We start from the raw sequence: 20,406 nt of genomic DNA on the forward strand, positions 1-20,406 counted from the left end.
CCATAATTACCGCTTACTGCTTTAACGTTTGTTTGCCAGAGGATTCTGCTCGCTATTACATGACCAAGTAAATTGTTTTCCTTCATAATGCAATGCAGCAGCAAAATAAAACTCTTCAAAGGTTTGTAAAGGGTAGGTGAATTTAGTCATTTCTAAAAATGGGTCAGGTATGTCGCAAGATGTGTGCTCTCCTTCCACGTTTATTGAGCTTCTGTTAAAGATAGACTGCTGAATTAAAAATAAACTTGTTGGTTAAAAATATCCCCTTGGCTCGAAATAATGAGCGGGTATTTTGGTCTAGTTTGTACAGCATATGTACAGCACTGTGTATTTAACAATTAAGGGTTCAAAACAGGCTAACTAACTTTTTGCAAAGTGAAAATGAACAATTCTCTATTCCAATTTTGATACCACAGCTAAAACTACCAGCCTAATATAAATTTAAAACATTATTAAAGACAAGTAAACAGTCAGTAATAAAATAAGAACAAATAATCAAATTACAAGCAAAAGCACAAATAAATGCAATAGAACAAAGATACAAATGAATAAACAGTGCTTTTCAGGTTTTTCAGGGTAGGTCTAACAGTAGTTTTCAGGTACAGACATTTAATGAAGAAAGCAAATGTAAAATAACACTGCACAGTCTTCACTCTATGAATTAAACCTGCTTATTAATTAATCCTTATTAAAGTTACAAAAGTTATTCAGTCAAAAGCACTGAGTGATTTTTTTTTCTATGTCCTTTGTTTGATTAACATTAAAAACACAAACAGCAGCCTTTTTTATTGTTGTATAAATAATTTTTAGTTTGTGTTAAAAAGGGGAAAAATATTTTGCTTTTTTTTTCTGCTTTTAAATATAATTAGCAGTGGTCGATCTCTAGTTTGATTACATGTTCATGAGTATATTCATTACATGGATTATAATCTTCCCTCATTATACCTCACAATGCATTCTGCCAATTTTAAGCTACTCATTTTTATACACTATTGTTCAAAAGTTGTCCTTTCCTGAATAAAAGAGGTAGGCCTAATTGCTTTCCACAAACTTTTGAACGGTATTTGTAACTATAATTATCTGTGCCCTTAAAGGGACACTTCACCCATTTGCATTAAGCTTTGTATCTTTAGAAACCCAGTCATATTTTTGAATGGTCATGGTTTATTCCCTTATTTTTCCCTGAGATGGGAGAAATAAGGATTTAAGTGTTCCACTTCCTGCTTTTTATGACGTAAAAATCGTCATTTTGCGTCATAAAAAGCAGGAAGTCCCATTTCTTTGTATAAGGGTTGAGACTACAAACACAAGCTCATCATTTATCCAGGGTGTGGGACCCACTCACGCTACATACCTATTACAGATCAGTGGGTGGGACTTAACTTGCAGATACTGAAATCAATATCAGCCATCTTGTTTGGAAGCTAAGCTAACGAGCGCTGTGGAGATAGGTAGTTATGACAATGACGGAAGAAACTAAACATGATATGGAAGAAGAGGATTGTGAAATTCTGCTGCTCGAATCCGATGTTATCTTTACGAGCCGCAAAATATAGTGAAGAGCAGCTGAGGCTGATGGAGGAACAGGAGGCGGCTGCCTGTCGCGGACGAGGAGCCCGGACTGGCTCGAGCTGAGGCGGACTGCTGGTGCCTGTGCTCTCGCTGTGCGCTACGGACACAGATAAAGTCCGTCTGCTGCAGAGAATTTCAACGATGGCAATTTCTCCTGGACGAAATCTCTGAATCAGACGAGCACATGGACGTTTGTGTTGTGATGTGAACCATCCTAGTTTCGCCTGACTGAACATCCCGGTATCATCCAATAATTCATCACCATATAGAAAGAAATACAAATGAGGAGTAATTCACTAATGAGTTTGCCAATGTAACGGGGTTCGTTGTTGTGGGAAGGAGGCGGTGGGAACCGGCGAACACTTAAACATTTTAATAGTAAAATAAACAAATACTGCCCTGTCGTCGCTCCTCCTTTTATGCTTCCGCTCCTCGGTGAGAGATGCGAGACCGGTGCGTCTCACAGGTGTCGTTCATTAGCACTCACGCCACCGGCCTCGCGTCAGAGCCGGATTAACGCAAAGGCAAACTAGGCACGTGCCTAGGGCCCGATTGGCGGGATGGGGCCCAGACAGAGGGACAAAAAAAAAAAAAAAAAAAAAGTCCTATCTACAATTTATTTCAATATTTATTAATTAACTAAAAATAGCGACGATGTTTATCTTAACCATAGACTGTTACATTACGTCACATTAACGCCAGCCCATCAGGTGCTGCGAAGCAAAAGCCTAAATAGGCACGCAAAAAAGCACAGCTTGTAATGCAGGTGTGTGCGTTGTCGTCATCTATTTTGGAGTGATTGCAATGTAGGCCTATTCTAAATATAAACTTGTACTGTAGATCAGCGTCATTTCTGGAAAAATCATTCACCGCTTTATTACGAGTTTAAAAGAGCGCGAGCGTCATTAACGTGCCCAGACGCGACGCTTTGAATTTGCGCGTACAATGAACAACATCGCGTCGGGAGCTGACTAAAACGCTACAAAAGTAAAAGACAAGACGTTTGTATTCAAAGTTAAAAAGCCAACACACTACTACATTTTTAAATGTTTCAAGTAAAGGATCTCATGGGTCTATGTTCTAAATTCTGCTGATGATTAGATTATACCCTGTCATCAGCCTTCTTACGCCAATAATATCAGTTTAGAATTTATTTTTCTAATCAGTAGCGATCGTGTCTTTCTCTTCCACTTGGTTTGTGTATAGCATATTTAAGCTAGCAATGCAATGCATAAGATCATATTAGATTAGGCTACTTAATATGACAATATCTGCAGTCAGTATTGATTAAATGGGAGGGGAAAATCCTGCCCATACCAGCTATGAAAAAATTATAAAAGCATAAGCCTATATCACTGAAGTGGTATTCTGGTACTGTGAATAAATTGAATAAAACAGCAAAATAACAATAACATCTTCATTAAACAAAAAAGAGATTACCTTAGATGAAGTTTGATTAATATGTACATACAGTAGCCTAGGCTACTGGTAAAAAGTCTGGACCAATTACTATTTTGAATGTTTTTGAAATAAGTTTTTTATTATGCTCTACAAGCCTGCATTTATTTGATCAAAAATACACAAAAAAAAAAAAAAACAGGAATATTCAGCAAGGATGTGTTAAATATATAAAAAGCGATAGTGAAAAAAAAAACTATTTTAAAACTTTTTAATAATAAAAAAAAAATCCTGAAAAAAAGTATCACAGGTTATAAAATAAATATTAAGCACCATTTCTAACATTTGATAATAAATCAGAATATTATAAAGTTTTCTGAAGGATCACATGACACTAAATTCAGCTTTGCATCACAGAAATATATTTTAAAGTATATTAAATAGGAAAACCATTATTTTAAATTGTAATAATATTTCACTTTATTATTTTTCTGTATTTTTGATCAAATAAATCCCAGCTTGATTAGCATAAGAGACTTCTTTCAAAAACATTAAAAATAGTAATGTGTCCAAACTTATGTACTGTGTAAGTAAAAACATTTAAAATTAAATGTTGTTTCAAGAGTTTTTTATTGGGGGTGGGGGGCCTCCAACATGAATATTGCCTAGGGCCTCCAAATGTCTAGAACCGGCCCTGCTCGCGCTGAACTCTCACGTCCCTCGCCCTCGTCCTGCTCGCCACAGCCAACTAACTAGAAATTTTGTGTGAAATGAATTTCTAACTCTGGTGGCAGCTAACGTTAGCCAGCCTTGTAGACGAAAGAGTGATTTCTCTGATGTTTGCGCTGTTCTGGATTAGTGGGAGTGGCTTGCGGAGCTGTGCAATGTGGTGCATTGTGGGAGTTGTTGTCTTGCATACAAATGCGCCCTAAAGTTATTGTCTGTCTTTTCTCGGTCAAGAGGGCTCCAATTTCAAAAATTCTTTTACATTTCGACTACATGTAGGCTATGACCCACTTTCAATAAAGAGTAATGTTGAAATGGGTGAAGTGCTCCTTTAACTACCTGTTTAAGTAATTGTCAAAGGTCAGTTTTGTAATAAATCATTTACCAATAGTATTGCATCTGATTGTGTCATGCGTTTGTGCCACGTGTGCTACTCCCACCCTAACCGGAGAATTCCCCCATTTTTAGACATGAATTGAGAACTGAGAACTTCTGGAGGTAACGTCCATAGAGGAATGACTAATAACAGCAGTCTTGATCTAAGCCCACATATGACCAAAAAAGTGATTACAATCATCACCAACATGACACTGACAAGTCTTATTTTACCACAGAGAGTCATTGTCACTCCAAAACATATGGGTACAACTTCCTTTCCTGGTGAAATATGTATAAATGAACTGTTCATTGTTTGTTGAAGTCGCAATAAAACAGAACTAGAGACGGATCTTTTGTTCCATATTGCAACCTACATCAGAGTGTAATGGATTAATGGAAAACAATGTAGTCCGGACATTTGGTTCTTTGCACAGGTTTTTGATAGAATGTTGAGATGTGAGCTTTGGACTAAATATTGAAGGAGATGAATGTGAGCTTAAAGGGGCTGAGTTAAAGCAGACTAAATAATTAAATTCCGGCATACGTTAGTGGACAGAAGTCTGTCATTTTCATTGGAAGGTCCAGTTATAGGGTGCACACAACTTTTTTTTTATTTTAAAGAAATGAAACCTCTGCACAGAATTGTTCACATTTAGGTCAATACACATGCATTTAGAAAATGATGTCATGCCAACTTTGCAAAGATTTGGATCAGTTACTTTTTAAATGAACCTGTTTAAGATTTTTGCTGTCAGCAAAGAGATTTTATTGGGGCTTTTAAAATATGTTTCCTCTGTAAATGAGGATGATTGTGTGATCTCAGTATGTTTGTCGTGTGATTCAGTCAGCCCACAACAGCAGCAGTGAAAATTGTGTTTTGTGTTGCATGGGCTCATGGTGAAGGGTTTCCTATAGCGACAGAGTCTGCTCTCTGATTGGCTGACCGTACCAAGAGTAAACTACACGCTGCTTGTGCTCTATTGGAGGACACGACAGGCTGCACTGGAGAATTGAAACTGATCTGAACAGCTTATTCTGTGAAACGAAACTCAGACTCTGTGTGTAATCTGCTTCCCACAACCAGGGTGGACGACTCTGTGGTCAAATGTGCTTTTCGAACTGAAACAGCCCGCTGAGAATTATTTTACTGCAGTTGGATTGAGTGCTTTAAAAATGTTCAACTCTTCCTTTTGTTTTAGATTTGATCAGTCTTGGTTTGTCAGCTTCTGCTAACTCTTGTCCATTTGTGTTTTGTAACTGTTTTTAAAGCTGATATGGTGAGTCAGAGATCAAGAGGTCATTCAGGCCCTGTGTTTCCATTCTTGCTCTCAGTTCTGTTGTTAGACTGTACTTGTTTTTTTGTTTCACAGAAGTGAAACTCACACTTCTATCTAGCCATGATGAAACACACGCTTTGCAAGCACACACCCATATGCAAATATATACTCAGATGAACTTTGAATAAGCCCGAAATGCATATAAACACAATCTGTCACAAGCACACACATAAACGCACAACCACTCATTACTTGTTGTGTTCTAAATTTACTACTACTTCTAATTTGTTATAAATGGAAATGTGTGTTCTTGTTTAATGATTCTATGAAAGTTTGTATGTGTTTATTGAGATAATTTTGCAATATTGTCTGATCTTTGTCTTTTCCCCACTACATCGTCACTGAAGCTGCAGACGCAGGGAAGTATGCAGTGCTTTGTACAGCGTCACAGCAGCAGCAAGATGCTACCTGTCTGTGTATTACATAATCACTAAAATAAAGTTTATATCATATTTTCTGGCTAGTTTACTTAAGTTTTTTATAATACACCATACTTTCACCCAAACTGAATAATAAAAAAACAAGTTTAAATGGGAAAGTCTTCTATACGTAATTTTAATTCTTTTCTTTTTTTAATTTTAATTTTCTTTTCAAACATACTCCAATTCTTGTTAAAACACACTAGACATGCTTATTCTGTGCATTTTGAGCACTTTTTGTGGGAAATCATATTTATTTTGTCCATCAAAGGTGTGCTTTCACTTTAATTGGGTTTGATTAGGGTTGTAGACCCTAGGTTTTGATTAGGAGCAGGATTTAGGTTTTAGGATTTAGCAGGATTAGGAGCAAGGAGGAGCCATTCCTCTTCCAGAACAGTGGACACTAGGTCACTATGTGATGCTGGTGGAGGAAAACCAGCATTTGACTTGCTCTACCAAAATACCCCACAGTGTCTGAGAAATATTTAGATCTGGTGACTGCAGGCCATGGGACATGTTCAACTTCACTTTCATGTTCATCAAACCATTGTGTTAAGTCTTGCTGTGTGTATTGGTGGGTTATCACGTTGATACACGGCAACCCCTTCAGAGTACAATGTTTGAACCATTAGGTGCACATGGTCCTCCAGAATAGTTCGGTAGTCCTGGGCAGTGTAGCATTGTAGGAAATGCCATGATATTGCAGCACAAGCCATGACTGACCCACTCTTGTGCTTCACTCTGGGCAAGCAACAGTCCTGGTCTTTGGCTTCTCCAACCCGTAACTCCAACGAATGTGGGACGGACAGTGAATGTGGACTCATTAGAGAACAATACATATTTCACATTGTCCACAGCCCAAAATGTGCACTGTTGGCACTAGGTATGGGCATTTGTCAAAAATATTGTATTAGAATATTTGGGCTCATAAAAAAAAAAGTATATTTGTTTTTTTAAATGACGTTTAACAAGATAGACGTAATTTTCTTTTCTTTTTTTTCACCATTTCGGAACAAGCTTACGATTTGACAATTATACACAACAAGCTTATTATATTTTAAGGTTTTCTTTTAGTTGAAAACATTAAACTAAACAAAAGCGAAGGGAACTTTTTGACAGACACATTTTAACGGTCATCGGAATCATAAATTTGTACATTTATAACACTATACTTTGTAATATACCTTTGCATCAAATTACAAAAAAAATGTAAACTGTTGTGAGGGTGTATTAATACAGCAGCTGTGGGAGTGACGGTAAAAAAAGTTCTCTCTTCTGTTGTGTCAATCAATCAATCTCTCTATTTTTTTTACTCTTTTTGAAAGTTGTTAAAAAACACTATTATGGAGTTTTCAATGGGAACACAAAAAATATTTAATGTAGCCTAGTCTCTCATTCACCACTATAGATGTTTACCCAACTATGATGACTTCCGCTTCCGAGAAACCTGGAAATGTGAAAAGGGTCCAGTGAGACACCCCTGCCTCCTCTCTCTCACTCGTTTCATTCGCTCCGGTTAAATAGTGCTTGTATTGCGCATAATTTGAGTAATTCCCGCTGGTTTTGCACTCACACCAAAAGCTTGCACACCACTTATCACTTTCAGACAGCTCCCTCTTGTGTCGACACTCCTGTTGGATGTGGTTCGTCCTACGTCGTGGTATGCCAACATTACTCTGGATACCATAGCTTTCGATAGACTACAAAGGCTTGCTGTCCCAATCACAGATGAGCCAGCGAGACACGCACTAGGGGTGGGCGATATCTCGATATTTAAAATATATCGAGATATTTTTTAAACACGATATGGATTTTGACATATCGTATATATCGATATATTGTTTATATTTAATCCTGATTTCGCCACTTTGCTTGTTTGCCTTCTCTGTGCTGTGCTCGCCCCCGCCTCCTTGCTTTTGTTCCCCCTCACCTCGCGTGTTGTCTCATTCAACAATTGTCTCATCCGCAACCAGCCCGGAGGAGGCTACAGAACTCCGTGTGTCTGCGCGCGAGCGACAGAGCACGAGAGAAACCGAGTGTGAGCATTAATTGCATTAGTAAATTGGTAGCCTACATACTACAATATATAATTACTATATAAGAGGCATGGAAGTTCGATTAATGGACTCCAGTAATCAGAAGGCTACTACAAACGTCTTGTTTTAAACTATTGCAGGGCTCGAATTTCGGCGCGGGTATTGCGCATAATTCTAATCATTCCCGCAGGTCTCCCATTTATAATGCGGGAAATTCCCGCAATCGTAATCCACACAGATTATAAAATCAAATCATTCTTTTAACAACTATCTGCCAGACGCAATTTCACAAACAGCGTGAGTGTTCAGCGGTGCCGCGTCTTCTTTCTCTTCTCTCATAATGTGTTGTGCAAGGCAAGCATCAAGCGCTGCGGCGATAACACACACTCGCGTTTAGGAGTCGGGACATGATGGATATTCACTCGCACAATCGGGCCAGCAGTGCATCGTGACTGAAATTTACCATTTGCACGTCTTTTTAAGTCTTACCAGTTTAAACATTCAAGCGATTTTAAACTAATCAGTGCTCGCGCGCTCTCTGAGAGATTATTTTCTATGCGCACATTCATAGAAAATCCGCCTTAAGAACAGCTGGCCAGTAACAAAAGTTATTTTTCGCGGATTATATTGCTTTAACACGCAAAATTGTCAATTTCGGTCGTCGTGAGTAGGCTATACTCTAAACATAGTCGGTTTGGTCTTTAATAAGCATAAAACGCATGCCAGTATAATGAACACAGGATCCGTGCACTAGCTCTTAAAGTGACGGCAGCCATATGTGTGTGTCATTCATTTTGTTGAATGCAACAAAAGATAGCTTTAAGTTAAAGGAATCAGGATTAATAACCTATGTATTTAATTTATTCAGGACTAAAATACTACTCAGTGTTATTTTCCATTTGATTACTTTATTCAGTTTCTGTATATGAATCACGTGATTAATAATGATGACGAAATTCAGGCCCTGTGTTTAATTTTTCTCATTTGGTTACATTCTGTTATGGAAAATTAATTTTCTATTGATTGTAGGCCTATATTTTGAGTTGTATTCACATCCATTTTCCTGTAAAGATATCGAGATATATATCGAATATCGAGATATAGCAAAATATATCGAGATATATTTTTTGCTCCATATCGCCCAGCCCTAACACGCACCAACAATTTGTCCTCTTTTGAACTCTCATATGTTTCCTATTATGTTTTGAGGATTGCAATATTTTATGTTCAGCTGTGCAATTGCTCTGCTAATTCAACCTTCTCATACTGCTCTTACTGATGGACAGATGGAATCAGTGAAGATTGGCTACCAGGCCACTTATAGGCATGAAACCACCAACACTACACTCACCTAAAGGATTATTAGGAACACCTGTTCAATTTCTCATTAATGCAATTATCTAATCAACCAATACCATGGCAGTTGCTTCAATGCATTTAGGGGTGTGGTCCTGGTCAAGACAATCTCCTGAACTCCAAACTGAATGTCAGAATGGGAAAGAAAGGTGATTTAAGCAATTTTGAGCGTGGCATGGTTGTTGGTGGGCATTATTGAGCATGTTTTTTTTCTTGACAATTTATCCATTTAAAGTCGGCATGAAACGGAAGTTGAGATTGTCATTTTTTCCTTGTTGTGACGTATATCCGAGTGAAACGTCTTCTGAAATTAGAAAAAAATTTAGGACGGGGCTTGATTTCGTCCTTCGGGAATTGATTGGATCGTTGGAGGTTGGGCTCTGGTTGGGCGTTGCAAACAAAATGGAGGCAGATTTGAATATCTTCTCTGAGAGGCGTTGCACCGATAGCCTCACCCTCATTGGCTCTGGCTGCACCCTTTCGCCATTGCACGTCACCGAAAGAGAAGAGTGGTCGTTTCGAGGGGGGAGGGAAGGGTAATGTATTTGATTAAAGATTATAACGGTACATTAATTAAAAAAAAATAATGAAGTGCACAGATAAATCATTTATAATAAACACTACAATATTACACATAAAAAGAAGATTTGTCAAATTTGATTTCATGCCGACTTTAAGCACAAAAAAGGCAAAAAAGAACTCGATTGTGCGCTGAGAGAATTTTCTCAGTGCACAGCCGCACACACCTGAAGCGTGCGCACAGAGAGAGGCGAGTTGCAGAGCACGTCAACACCGAATTGATTACTCTTTCGCGTCTCCTTGCGCTTGAACGGTCACATACACACAATTACATGTTAAAATACCCGCCTCGGCAAGGATTCTCGTAAAAGTAGTCAGTTATGTCTTAAGTGAACGTACACAGTTAAGAAAGAAATCTGATGTATCATTATATTGGATCCGTGCATTAGCTTAGTGTAAAGTGGGCTATAAGTAATAAATAAAAAGCAAAGTTACATTAACAACCCCAACCGACCCCCCATTTTTTTTGCTGATCTTAACTATTGGGGAAAATGACCCGACTCTGTTTACAAGGATATTTTGACAATTTTGTGTGCATTTGTCCGTTCAAGTGCAAGAAGACGCGAAAGAGAACTCGATTCAGTTTTTACGCACTATATGAGAGGCGGCTGTGTCTGTGGAGTCATCAGCGTGCGTCTGCAGTGGGTGTGTTCCTGTTGCAGTGGTGGCCAGATCTGATGAATGCTGTCAGACTGCCCCTGCAGAACCAACCACAAACCACAAAACAGAGTGCAACCACAAAAACCGAAAATTCTCGGGCCAGCAGCATGTGTCCAAATTTCAATCTTAACCGTTCTATTTCATCAGAAACGATCTTAAAACAGGGCTTTAAGTGTAAAATACCGAACTTGTCCTTTAAGTAATAAGATGCCTAGGATTCCCAGAGTGCAAATTGTTCTTCAGGGCATGATGGTTTCTCACCTGTCCTCTCCATTTCTAGAATGTCTGGGCAGATGACTTGGGTAAGCCTTTTAATTCTCGTACTCTTTAGACTAGAGTAAGAACTTTAGTTTGGCAGCTCTAGTCGAACGTAAGGGATGCTGGGATTAAAAGGTTATCTGAACACCTTGTTCTGCACTAAAAATGTAACAAATTAATTGTGGCCCACTAACATTCCCTTGGTGTCAAATGTGGAAGAGAGACTGGATTGTAGGGCTGGTCGTTTTTTTTTTTTTTTCTTCGATTAATTCGAATTGAATGTTTTGCCACGATTTTTATTATTTTTAAATTGAGAAATTACGGTTTTGAATAGAAATGCTAGCAAACGTTACAATTAGTCATGTTGACAATACTGCAATGATAACAGTTAAGAGAAGAAAATGATCCGACCACATGATGGCACACTTGATTAACCGCTTTCGTGTGACGTGCTCTATGAACGTAGAACACATCACTATACGCGGCTGTTCACGCAGAATGTGTTGAGTTAAATTAAGAGTTGAAAACCATTAATACATTGTTTAAAATAATACCTTTTTCGCTAACTGTGATTTTGTATATGCACATTTCTGAAATACATAACTTAGACCGTTACCTCTGATAACAGATCACTCTAAATTGTAATGTGGACTCATGCATTTTAAGTTGACTAGTTAAACATAAAAAAAACCTAAAATCTTGAATTGGTCAATCGTTCTGAAAAATATTGAGAATAAATTTTTTGCCATTTTGCCCAGCCCTACTGAATTGTGAAAGAACAGTATTTAGGCCACTGTAGCAGTTAGCAAAAATAGAAATAACCAATGCAGAACGTTCATTTAGTGTAGGTGTAATTGCAGTGTCCACACAGATTCTGTGTTCAACCTCAGGAGGAAATACTTCAGTTCTTAGGAGAAGCCACACGTAGAGCAAGTCACTTACTGCAAGTCAATTCACTCTGCCATCTAGGTAACGTACCAGGGTAGTTTCTGTGTCAGAATACTACATTTAAGTAATCAGGTTGAAATGAACTTGGTTCAGATTATTAGAGATGTGTAATAAAGAGGCGTCACCTAGATAGTTGCTACACTCTCCCTCTTCCTGACTCAGAAGCCTCACTAGGTCTCCCTGCTTTAATAACCTGCCTTTGAATATTTACTTACCTGTAACTAGGGTGTGAATTTGTTTTTGTTCTTCTGTCACTCTGAGTTATGTAAACCAATATTCTCATCACTTACCTGACATCATACAGTACCATGTTATCATGTTTGCATGTTATCACTGTGAAGCTGCTTTGATACAATCTGTATTGTAAAAAGTGCTATATAAATAAAGGTGACTTGACATGTTATAAGATTTTTTTTTTTTTAAGAAATTGATTCTTTTATTCAGAAAGGATGCATTAAATGGATAAAAAAAGAACAGTAAAAGGTTAAACGGCACAAATGTTCTCAACATTGATAACAATAAGAAATGTTTCTTGAGCACCAAATCAGCATGTTAGGCTGTGTTCAGACTGCAGGCAAATTTTTTTTTTTCTCAAATCAGATTTTACAGGCAGACTGTCCACACTATTAATTGCAAGTGATCAAATTAGATTTGTGTGTCCAGACTTATCTGCATGGGTTTCTTTGGTAACGACGGAGGCGTACCCACATATGTGATGAGGCTTTCAAAACAGATGCAGGAAAAATGGAGGCACATCATCTAGCTCTTCAAATAAGCACCCTGTTGAGACTTGGTGCAGAACTCCTCTGCCGCACAAGAAAATGCAGAAATTTTTGGACATGCCGCTTGAACATCGTATTAATACTTCCGGCATTTCCTTCACCAGTTTTGACGATACCGTTGTGTGTCGCATTAAGAGTGAAGCAAAAGACAATTTGAAATATGATTTGAGCAGCCAGAGCATCCAGACTGAGACGCATCTGTACAAATCCGATTGGAATTGTATTTCAAACCACCTTCAAATGTGTTTTGAATTAGATTTTTAAAAATTGATTTCACATGTTTTTTATATATATATATATATATATATATATATATATATATATATATATATATATATATATATATATATATATATATATATATATAAATATTATTTGCTAAATTTTTTTTTTTTTTTTAATCTGATTTCACATGATATATATATATATATATATCATGTGAAATCAGATAAAAAAAAAAATAATAATTTAGCAAATAATATTTATATATATATATATATATATATATATATATATATATATTTTTTTTTTGCTATCCAGACTTTCAAAACCCCAATCTGTATATGCAAAACATCTGATTTTTGCTGGCAGTCTGGTCATACCCTTAGAATGATTTCTGTAGGATCATGTCACAATACTGAAAATTCAGCTTTGCCATCACATTAATAAATTACATTTTAAAATATAGTAAAATAGAAAACGTATATTTTAAATTGTAAATTTATTTCACAATGAGCATAAGGCAGTAGTTTAGGTGTATTTAACCTAGTGAAACAAAAAAACTTTGTATGCATACTATTGGTTGTGTAATGCCTTATTCTTCCTTTATTGTTATTGAATGACACTCACAACAGCCCAGGTCATCAGAAACTAGGTTTATTATTAAACACCAGGTTTATCATTTATCATCGCCTGGTACTGTGCTGCTAAATCACTTTAATATAGTATTTGTTTTACACATTAAATAACTTTATTGCTAATAATGCAATCACTCTTTGATGAACTAGATTATGTAATACTTCTTTCTCTTTCTCTCCAGGCTGCATGAAGAGATAAAGGACTTTTATGATTACATTTCTCCTCGTCCAGAGGAGGAACACATGAGGCTGGAGGTGGTGGCCAGGATCCAGAGGGTCATCAAAGACTTGTGGCCAAATGCCGAGGTTCGTGTTACTCACACACCTTTTAGTTAAACTGATTGTTTTCTTGAGGTTTATGTAATTCGTATTCTGGATATTTGGACAATGAGGCACAATCAATATGATATCTGCCATGGATGCATTAATATGAACATAAATATAAACAGTTGCCTACTTTCAAGTTTCCAGTTGACCTTTTAAATATCAAACACCATGTGTGGATTTATTCTTGCGATAGTTCACCGTTACACCAGTGTCATGGACATGCAGAGGTCTAAATATAAAGCCCTGGGGGACATTTCTAAGTTGTGACTGGAACCCATCAGAAATATAAGAAATACTCTTCTCAGTTCACCTGTGCCCATATATATATATTTATATATATATATACAGTGATTTTTTCTTTATATAAATGTTTTACAGTTAGCATTGTTTAGTCCAGCCATATTGAATTGGTTGGTGCTCAGTGTTGGGAAGGTTACTTTGGAAATGTTATAGGTTACAGATTACAAGTTACCCTATTTAAAATGTTTGATTACTTTTTGATTATTTTTCTAATTTCCAGCACTGGAATGCATTTTTATCATTTGCCATGGTGGCAACTCTCAGACAGGTTGTAGCCTAAAGATTTCAGCAGCAATGTGGATTGATGTAATTGGCAGACGTGATGCGCTTCAAATTAAAACGAGAACCAATCAAAGGCATCAGAATAGCATAATTTTACTAAACGGCCTTTAGATGGCAGGAGGCATCGTGCAAATCAAAAACAGGCAAAGATTAAAATTAATATTCAACATATTCTAGCTTTTTAAAGAAAATATTCAGATGTAATCTTTAACCTTTTCATAAGTAACTAATTTAATTACACATTTTTTCTCAGTAACTGTATATGATTTTACAGTTACATTTTATTTTGTAATTAAATTGCGTAACTCTGTTACATGTAACTAATTACTCCCCAACACTGTTGGTGCTTAATCATATTTTTTCTTTCAGTTAGATGATTATGTCAGGTCAATCCGCCAGCTGGAGTTTTAAAGACAGCTTCTTAATGTTTTCTAGCAGTTGAAGGAAATATGCCTGATGGGTGCTGAATGTAAAATAAAGAAAAGACACATGACATGGAAATTTAAACTGTTCAGAATCCGTTAAAAGAATAGCACTGCTAAATCAACGCGAGCGCCAGGCGGAGTTTCAAGTGGAGCTGCTGATTGGATGAGAGCAGTTGACCAATGTAAGCTGTCCGGCCGGACAGCTTACATTGGTCAACTTCTCTGCAGCTGTACACCCAATAGAGTGAATTAATTTTTTTCATTCTTTTTTCTCTTCATATTGTTAGGATTGTACTGTAGAACCATAACCAGCATCTTAACAAGGTTATTAATAATGAACAATCTTTGAAATCGTAGACCATAGCTTTAAGATTGAAATTTGGACACATGCTGCTGGCCCGAGAATTTTCGGTTTCTGTGGTTGCACCCCCCCACCTCCACAATGGTTGCATAGGTGCACTGGAACAATCCTTCCTAAAACACATTAAACTTTAGTTTACAAAGACGTGAAACTCACAGTGGTCTGGGGTGTTCACTGATATGCTCACACAAAAATCGCTGCAAAAGATGCTTTCCAACAGGTTTCATCGTAGTTGTCAAGTCAATGGAGTTGGACAAAAACTACAATAAAACCTGTTGGAAAGTAGCCTGGTTAAAACCAGACCATTCTCAGTTGTAACTGAGTTATGGTCTGGCAAAGCGTCATAGAGGGCATTTCCAGAGGGGCGTCACCAACGGACGTCGTGGGTAGACCTAAAACCAATCAGAGCGATGAAGGAGATGAGTATGCAGAGCGGCGGAGAAACTCCGAGGGGTGGAGTCAGGGTCTGACCAGGGGTTTAGTTACCCTTTAAGGTGTGGAGTACATTGTACCATAGGCTTGCAGAGCATGTAACTGTCAACATATATTCATGCATCTGTATTCACAGCTTTCTTACCCGTTTCAGTCCTTGTGTGTTTTTTGCAAATAATTACATTTGTGCACTCAGACAGAAACTCTGATTTTTTATATATATATATATATATATATATATATATATATATATATATATATATATATATATATATATATATATATATATATATATATATATATATATATATATAAACTGAAAAAAATGATATATTTGTATATATATATATATATATATATATATATATATATATATATATTTTTTTTTTATTTTTATTTTTTTTAATATGAACACAGGATGTTTGTTGGATTCTTGTAGGGGAAGACTGAGTTGAACCTATTTTCTGATTGCAGGTTGAAGTGTTTGGCAGCTTCAGCACAGGCTTGTATTTACCTACAAGGTAATGTTATGATTTTTTTTTTCTCTTGCTACAATTTTTCACTGAGCACAATATTCTTATGGTATCTTACATGGTCTTGTACGTACAACTGTTTTGTGGTTTGAGTTAAACGAAAGTATAAGAATTGTTGTAATTGTGTATTATAGAAGTATTATGACGTGTAGATGTATGTATTTGAACTTTTTGTGTTTGCATGGATGGATTAAGATTTGTAATTTTAGCTTTGCTTATCTAGTTGAGTTTAGCACTCAGTTATGTGACGTCAGTAAATTCTTAACATTCTTAGGAGCACTTAGATAATCTTTTTAAATGTATTAAAAGCAATCAAACTTTTTCCCAAAACATCAATACACAGACTCATCATTTACTGGATTATTTATTTCTTAAGAGGAGAATGATTTCTGTTTGCTTTATTTAAAACGTTCTCTCCTCTGTATCCTCTCTCTTTATATCAGTGATATAGACTTGGTGGTTTTTGGTCACTGGGAGACTTTACCTCTTTGGACTCTGGAAGAGGCACTACGCAAGAGACAAGTGGCAGATGAAAACTCTGTCAAAGTCTTGGATAAAGCAACGGTACGAGCACTGCCGTGTGTCATACATGTGTGTTGGGCGTTTTTTGGCATCTGTCAGACATCCCTGCTTGTCTTTAATGCTCTGTGTGTCTGTAGGTCCCCATCATTAAATTGACAGATGCTCACACAGAGGTAAAAGTGGACATCAGCTTTAATGTACAGAGTGGTGTAAAAGCTGCAAACCTCATCAAGGACTTCAAACGGGTGAGTGTGGAGGTTTTCTAACTTCTTTCAACTCAAGTGATTAATTAATAGGGAATGCTGATTTTGAATGGAGCTGTTTAGGTGTTAGAAACTAATTTGAACCAACTACACTGGATTGTCACCAAAGGTCGTATCTCCTTAATGTACACTGTGCCACTGCCAGCGAATTTATATCAATTATGTGTGTGTGTGTATATATATATATATATATATATATATATATATATATATATATACACACAGTAGGTACTCAACCAGAATGCCTATTACCGCCGCGACTCGTGCCGCGGCAAATTCACCGCGGCAAGAATAAACTAGTCGCATTTCAAAGTTGTTCGCGAAATGACCACCAGGTGGCGCAAACAGGGGCGCAAAGGGGCATTTAGCAAAACAGCCGCATTTTGAAACGTAAGTGCGGGGCTAATAAGTTGAAACTGCATGTTAAGGTAATAATTGTATTATTAATTAAAGACAGACAATTTGGTTAATGTTATTTAAACATACGATCATACAATTTATAGTATAGCCTGCATAGTAGTAGTAGCTATAGGCTATACACGTTTATTTGTACGAACTATTATATATCTCTGTTTGTAGGCTATCTGTTTATTAAAAAAGGTCTTGTAAAAAAACAAGAATGAGACTGATTGAATATGTAAAAAATAAAATAAAAATAAACAAACGAAACAGAATAGAACAAACTTTTAGAACAAAAAAAAATAATACAAATAAAAATAATTTAGCCTAGGCTAACAGAGTCGGTTAAATTTAACGAAAGCAAAACGTAATTAAGTAAAAGTACATTCTAAACAGAATATAACAAACTTTTAGAGCATAACATTTTATTAATCAAAAGTTGAAATAGGCCTATCTCGCAGTCAGTGAAAATAAATTAGGTGCAATGTCGCTAAACTTTTGAGGAATGAGAGGAGTGAAGATCGCTTCTCTCGTGTGCGCGCACAATGACTGCTGAACTATAGTAGTATACTACCGAACTTCTGGGCAATAGTCAGCGAGATAAGTCGTGGTCGAGTGGTAGAACTTAGGTTTCAATCATTGAGATGACACGGGTTCAAATCCCGAATAAACACGGTTTTTATAAAATACAATTTCCGTTTTACACAAATGAACAAATAGGCTATCATCCAACAGATTGACTGAATTTATATCAATCTGTATAATAATTCTAATCGTAATTTCAAAAGAAGTTGTTAAAAAAATAAATAAAAAACTTCATGGGATTTTAAATAAGCTATAGAAAGAGTTTTTAAAAACATGGTTGTGTAGCCTAACAAGGTGCGATTTGCTGGTGGGGGATTCCCCCCTCCACAGTAATCAATGCTATAGCCTAATTCACCAATAGACCATTTCAAATATTTTTTTAAATATGCAACACGCACGTTTGAACAACAAACAATAGGCCTACAATCTGAACCGGCGCTTCTGCTCCTCTATTGAGAGATAACATGCAGCGCGTTTCAGTGACGATCCTGGTTCCAGTGGCCTTGGCTTAATACATTCACGGCTTTTCAAAATGTCACAAAGCGTTTTGAGATCTTTTTGAACGAAATATTGAAGTTTATAATTAAGTGTTTTGGCACACATTATTCTAAAATCGGGTTTTATTCTGGCATGTTGAATTAGAGGTCGACAAACGCGGCGGCGCTTTCACTTGAACTTATTTTTTATCATAACAGCTAAAAAAAACTTAAAAGGCTATAGCCTACTCCGTAATTTTCGGTCATACAGATAAAATATCATCTTTTAAAACTGTAAAAGGTCTACAATAGGTTAACGATCAAACGTTTTCTCGCTCTTGTGAGCGAACACACACTGGAGAAACAAACGTTTTGGCTTTTCAGTGAGTAAATTCATGGCCGAGTGGTAGAACTTGCGGTTTGATCATTAAGATGACACGGGTTCAAATCTCGAAAAATCTTGGACTTTTGTAAATTTTATATTAGCCTATTAATGCATTTTATATCCTATTAGTAATGCAGAGAGATTTGTCTAGTTCTAAAACTCTGTTACACCATAGCCTATAGTTTTTGCTTAGAGGCTATTTATCAAATAAAATTCCATGCATTTCCATTTTACATTGGAACATATAGCCTAGTATCCACCAGAATGACTTTACATCTATATAATAATACCAGTCGTCATTTCAAAAGCAGTTCTGTAAAGAAATAAATATATAGCCTACTATATATATATTTTTGGATTCCCTACATGGAGTTTTTAAAACATGGTTTTAAGCAAGGTTTTAAGCGATTTGGGGGGGATTTCCTTCTGGTCTAAACATCCCTGCTTCTGCTGAATTATTTGAATCCCCCACCCCCTTCCTCCACAGTAATCAATGCTAATAGGCTACTTCACCAATAGACCATATACAAATTACAATATATAAAATAAAGATATGCAACAGGCACGTTTAAACGACAAACAATAAAATCAAAACCAGCGTTTCCGTTCGACAAACGCGCGCGGCGCTTTCACTTGGATTTATTTTTCTCATAACAGCTAAAATAAGTTAATAGGCTACTCCGTATTTTTTTGCCTACATCGTTCAAAACTGTAAACTTTTATTCATATTAGGCTAACAACTAAATTTTAGCTGTCGTCTCCGTCTCTCGTCTCTGTCTCCGGGAACTGCGCGTCACAAAAATGAACCGAAAGCCACTTGCCTCAGCTCAGTCACGATAAGAAATCGCTATAGGCTATCTAAAGCATTTAAATGTCTAAATGTTTAATAAATGTTATCTGATTATGTAATCCATCTGAAACTGAGAGGTACAGAGGATCTACTCAAACATGCTATGATGTGAGCGCTTCCCAATGAGGAAAGGACAAGGCAAGGGGGGAAATCTCGCTCTAATTAAATGTAGGCTAAATCGCCCTAAAATAAAATGTAAAAACAGATCAAATAATTTATTTGTCGAAATGTTGCGATATTGTTTCTGTTAAGTTCATAATTATTCTATAAATGTTATTTAGTTTAACAGCAGGACCACGAAGCACTGTGGTTCGAGATTTATTTGAATAAAAAAGAAAAAGAAAAACGTATTGAAATTGAACGAATTATTGAAATGATATTTAGTAATAAGTTTCATGACAGAAATATCACTACATGTAGCTTACATTATTTAATTCCTTCATTATCAACACTTTAATAGCCTAATGCCTGAATAGCGGTTTAAGTGTGAATTGCGACTTCTCTTTAAGTCAGTCTCAGACTAGCCTGTGGGGGGTTTGGAGGGACAGTGGCTTTATCGTGCGCAGGACAAAAGGTGTTAATGTTCGTCTTTCATATGGAGATGTCGGATAGCCAGCCCGATGAGCAGGCAAAGGCACAGTTCTTTTAAGGATACATCTCTCGATGTGTCCAATGCCCTATATTTTAATTAATTATAAATAGGCCTATAATTGTGGCAGAAACAGAGCTCTTTAATTCGCGATCAACCTCGTTTTATTGTAAGGTGAATTCAACAAGGCATGCTGTGTCTTTGAAGTAACAAAGGCTAAATAATTTGTTACAGTTTTTTTGGAGGGAGGGAGACAAAATTAACTTGCCAAAAAGAGATCCAGCGCGAGAGAGAGGCAAAGAAAAACACATGTTCTTAATTTATGTCGCTTAGGACTATTATCGTTTTGTACTGTTTTAATTGTTTAATTT

At 36.5% G+C, this 20,406-nt stretch overlaps 1 protein-coding gene across 2 annotated transcripts in view; it reads left to right on the forward strand.

The window, feature by feature from the left end:
* tent4b (terminal nucleotidyltransferase 4B) overlaps window positions 1-20,406 on the forward strand; it is a 36,064-nt gene that overhangs the window by 8,048 nt on the left and 7,610 nt on the right. For both annotated transcript variants that reach the window (XM_056233818.1, XM_056233817.1), the window contains exons 2-5: window positions 13,489-13,612; window positions 15,908-15,954; window positions 16,410-16,530; window positions 16,626-16,733. In XM_056233818.1, the coding sequence (XP_056089793.1) occupies window positions 13,489-13,612; window positions 15,908-15,954; window positions 16,410-16,530; window positions 16,626-16,733 (400 nt within the window). The remainder of the gene's footprint in view (window positions 1-13,488; window positions 13,613-15,907; window positions 15,955-16,409; window positions 16,531-16,625; window positions 16,734-20,406) is intronic.

This window comes from Rhinichthys klamathensis, unplaced genomic scaffold (genome assembly GCF_029890125.1).
Source record: "Rhinichthys klamathensis goyatoka isolate OS25496 unplaced genomic scaffold, OSU_Roscu_1.1 h1tg000378l_1, whole genome shotgun sequence".
Classification (NCBI taxonomy): Eukaryota; Metazoa; Chordata; class Actinopteri; order Cypriniformes; family Leuciscidae; genus Rhinichthys; species Rhinichthys klamathensis.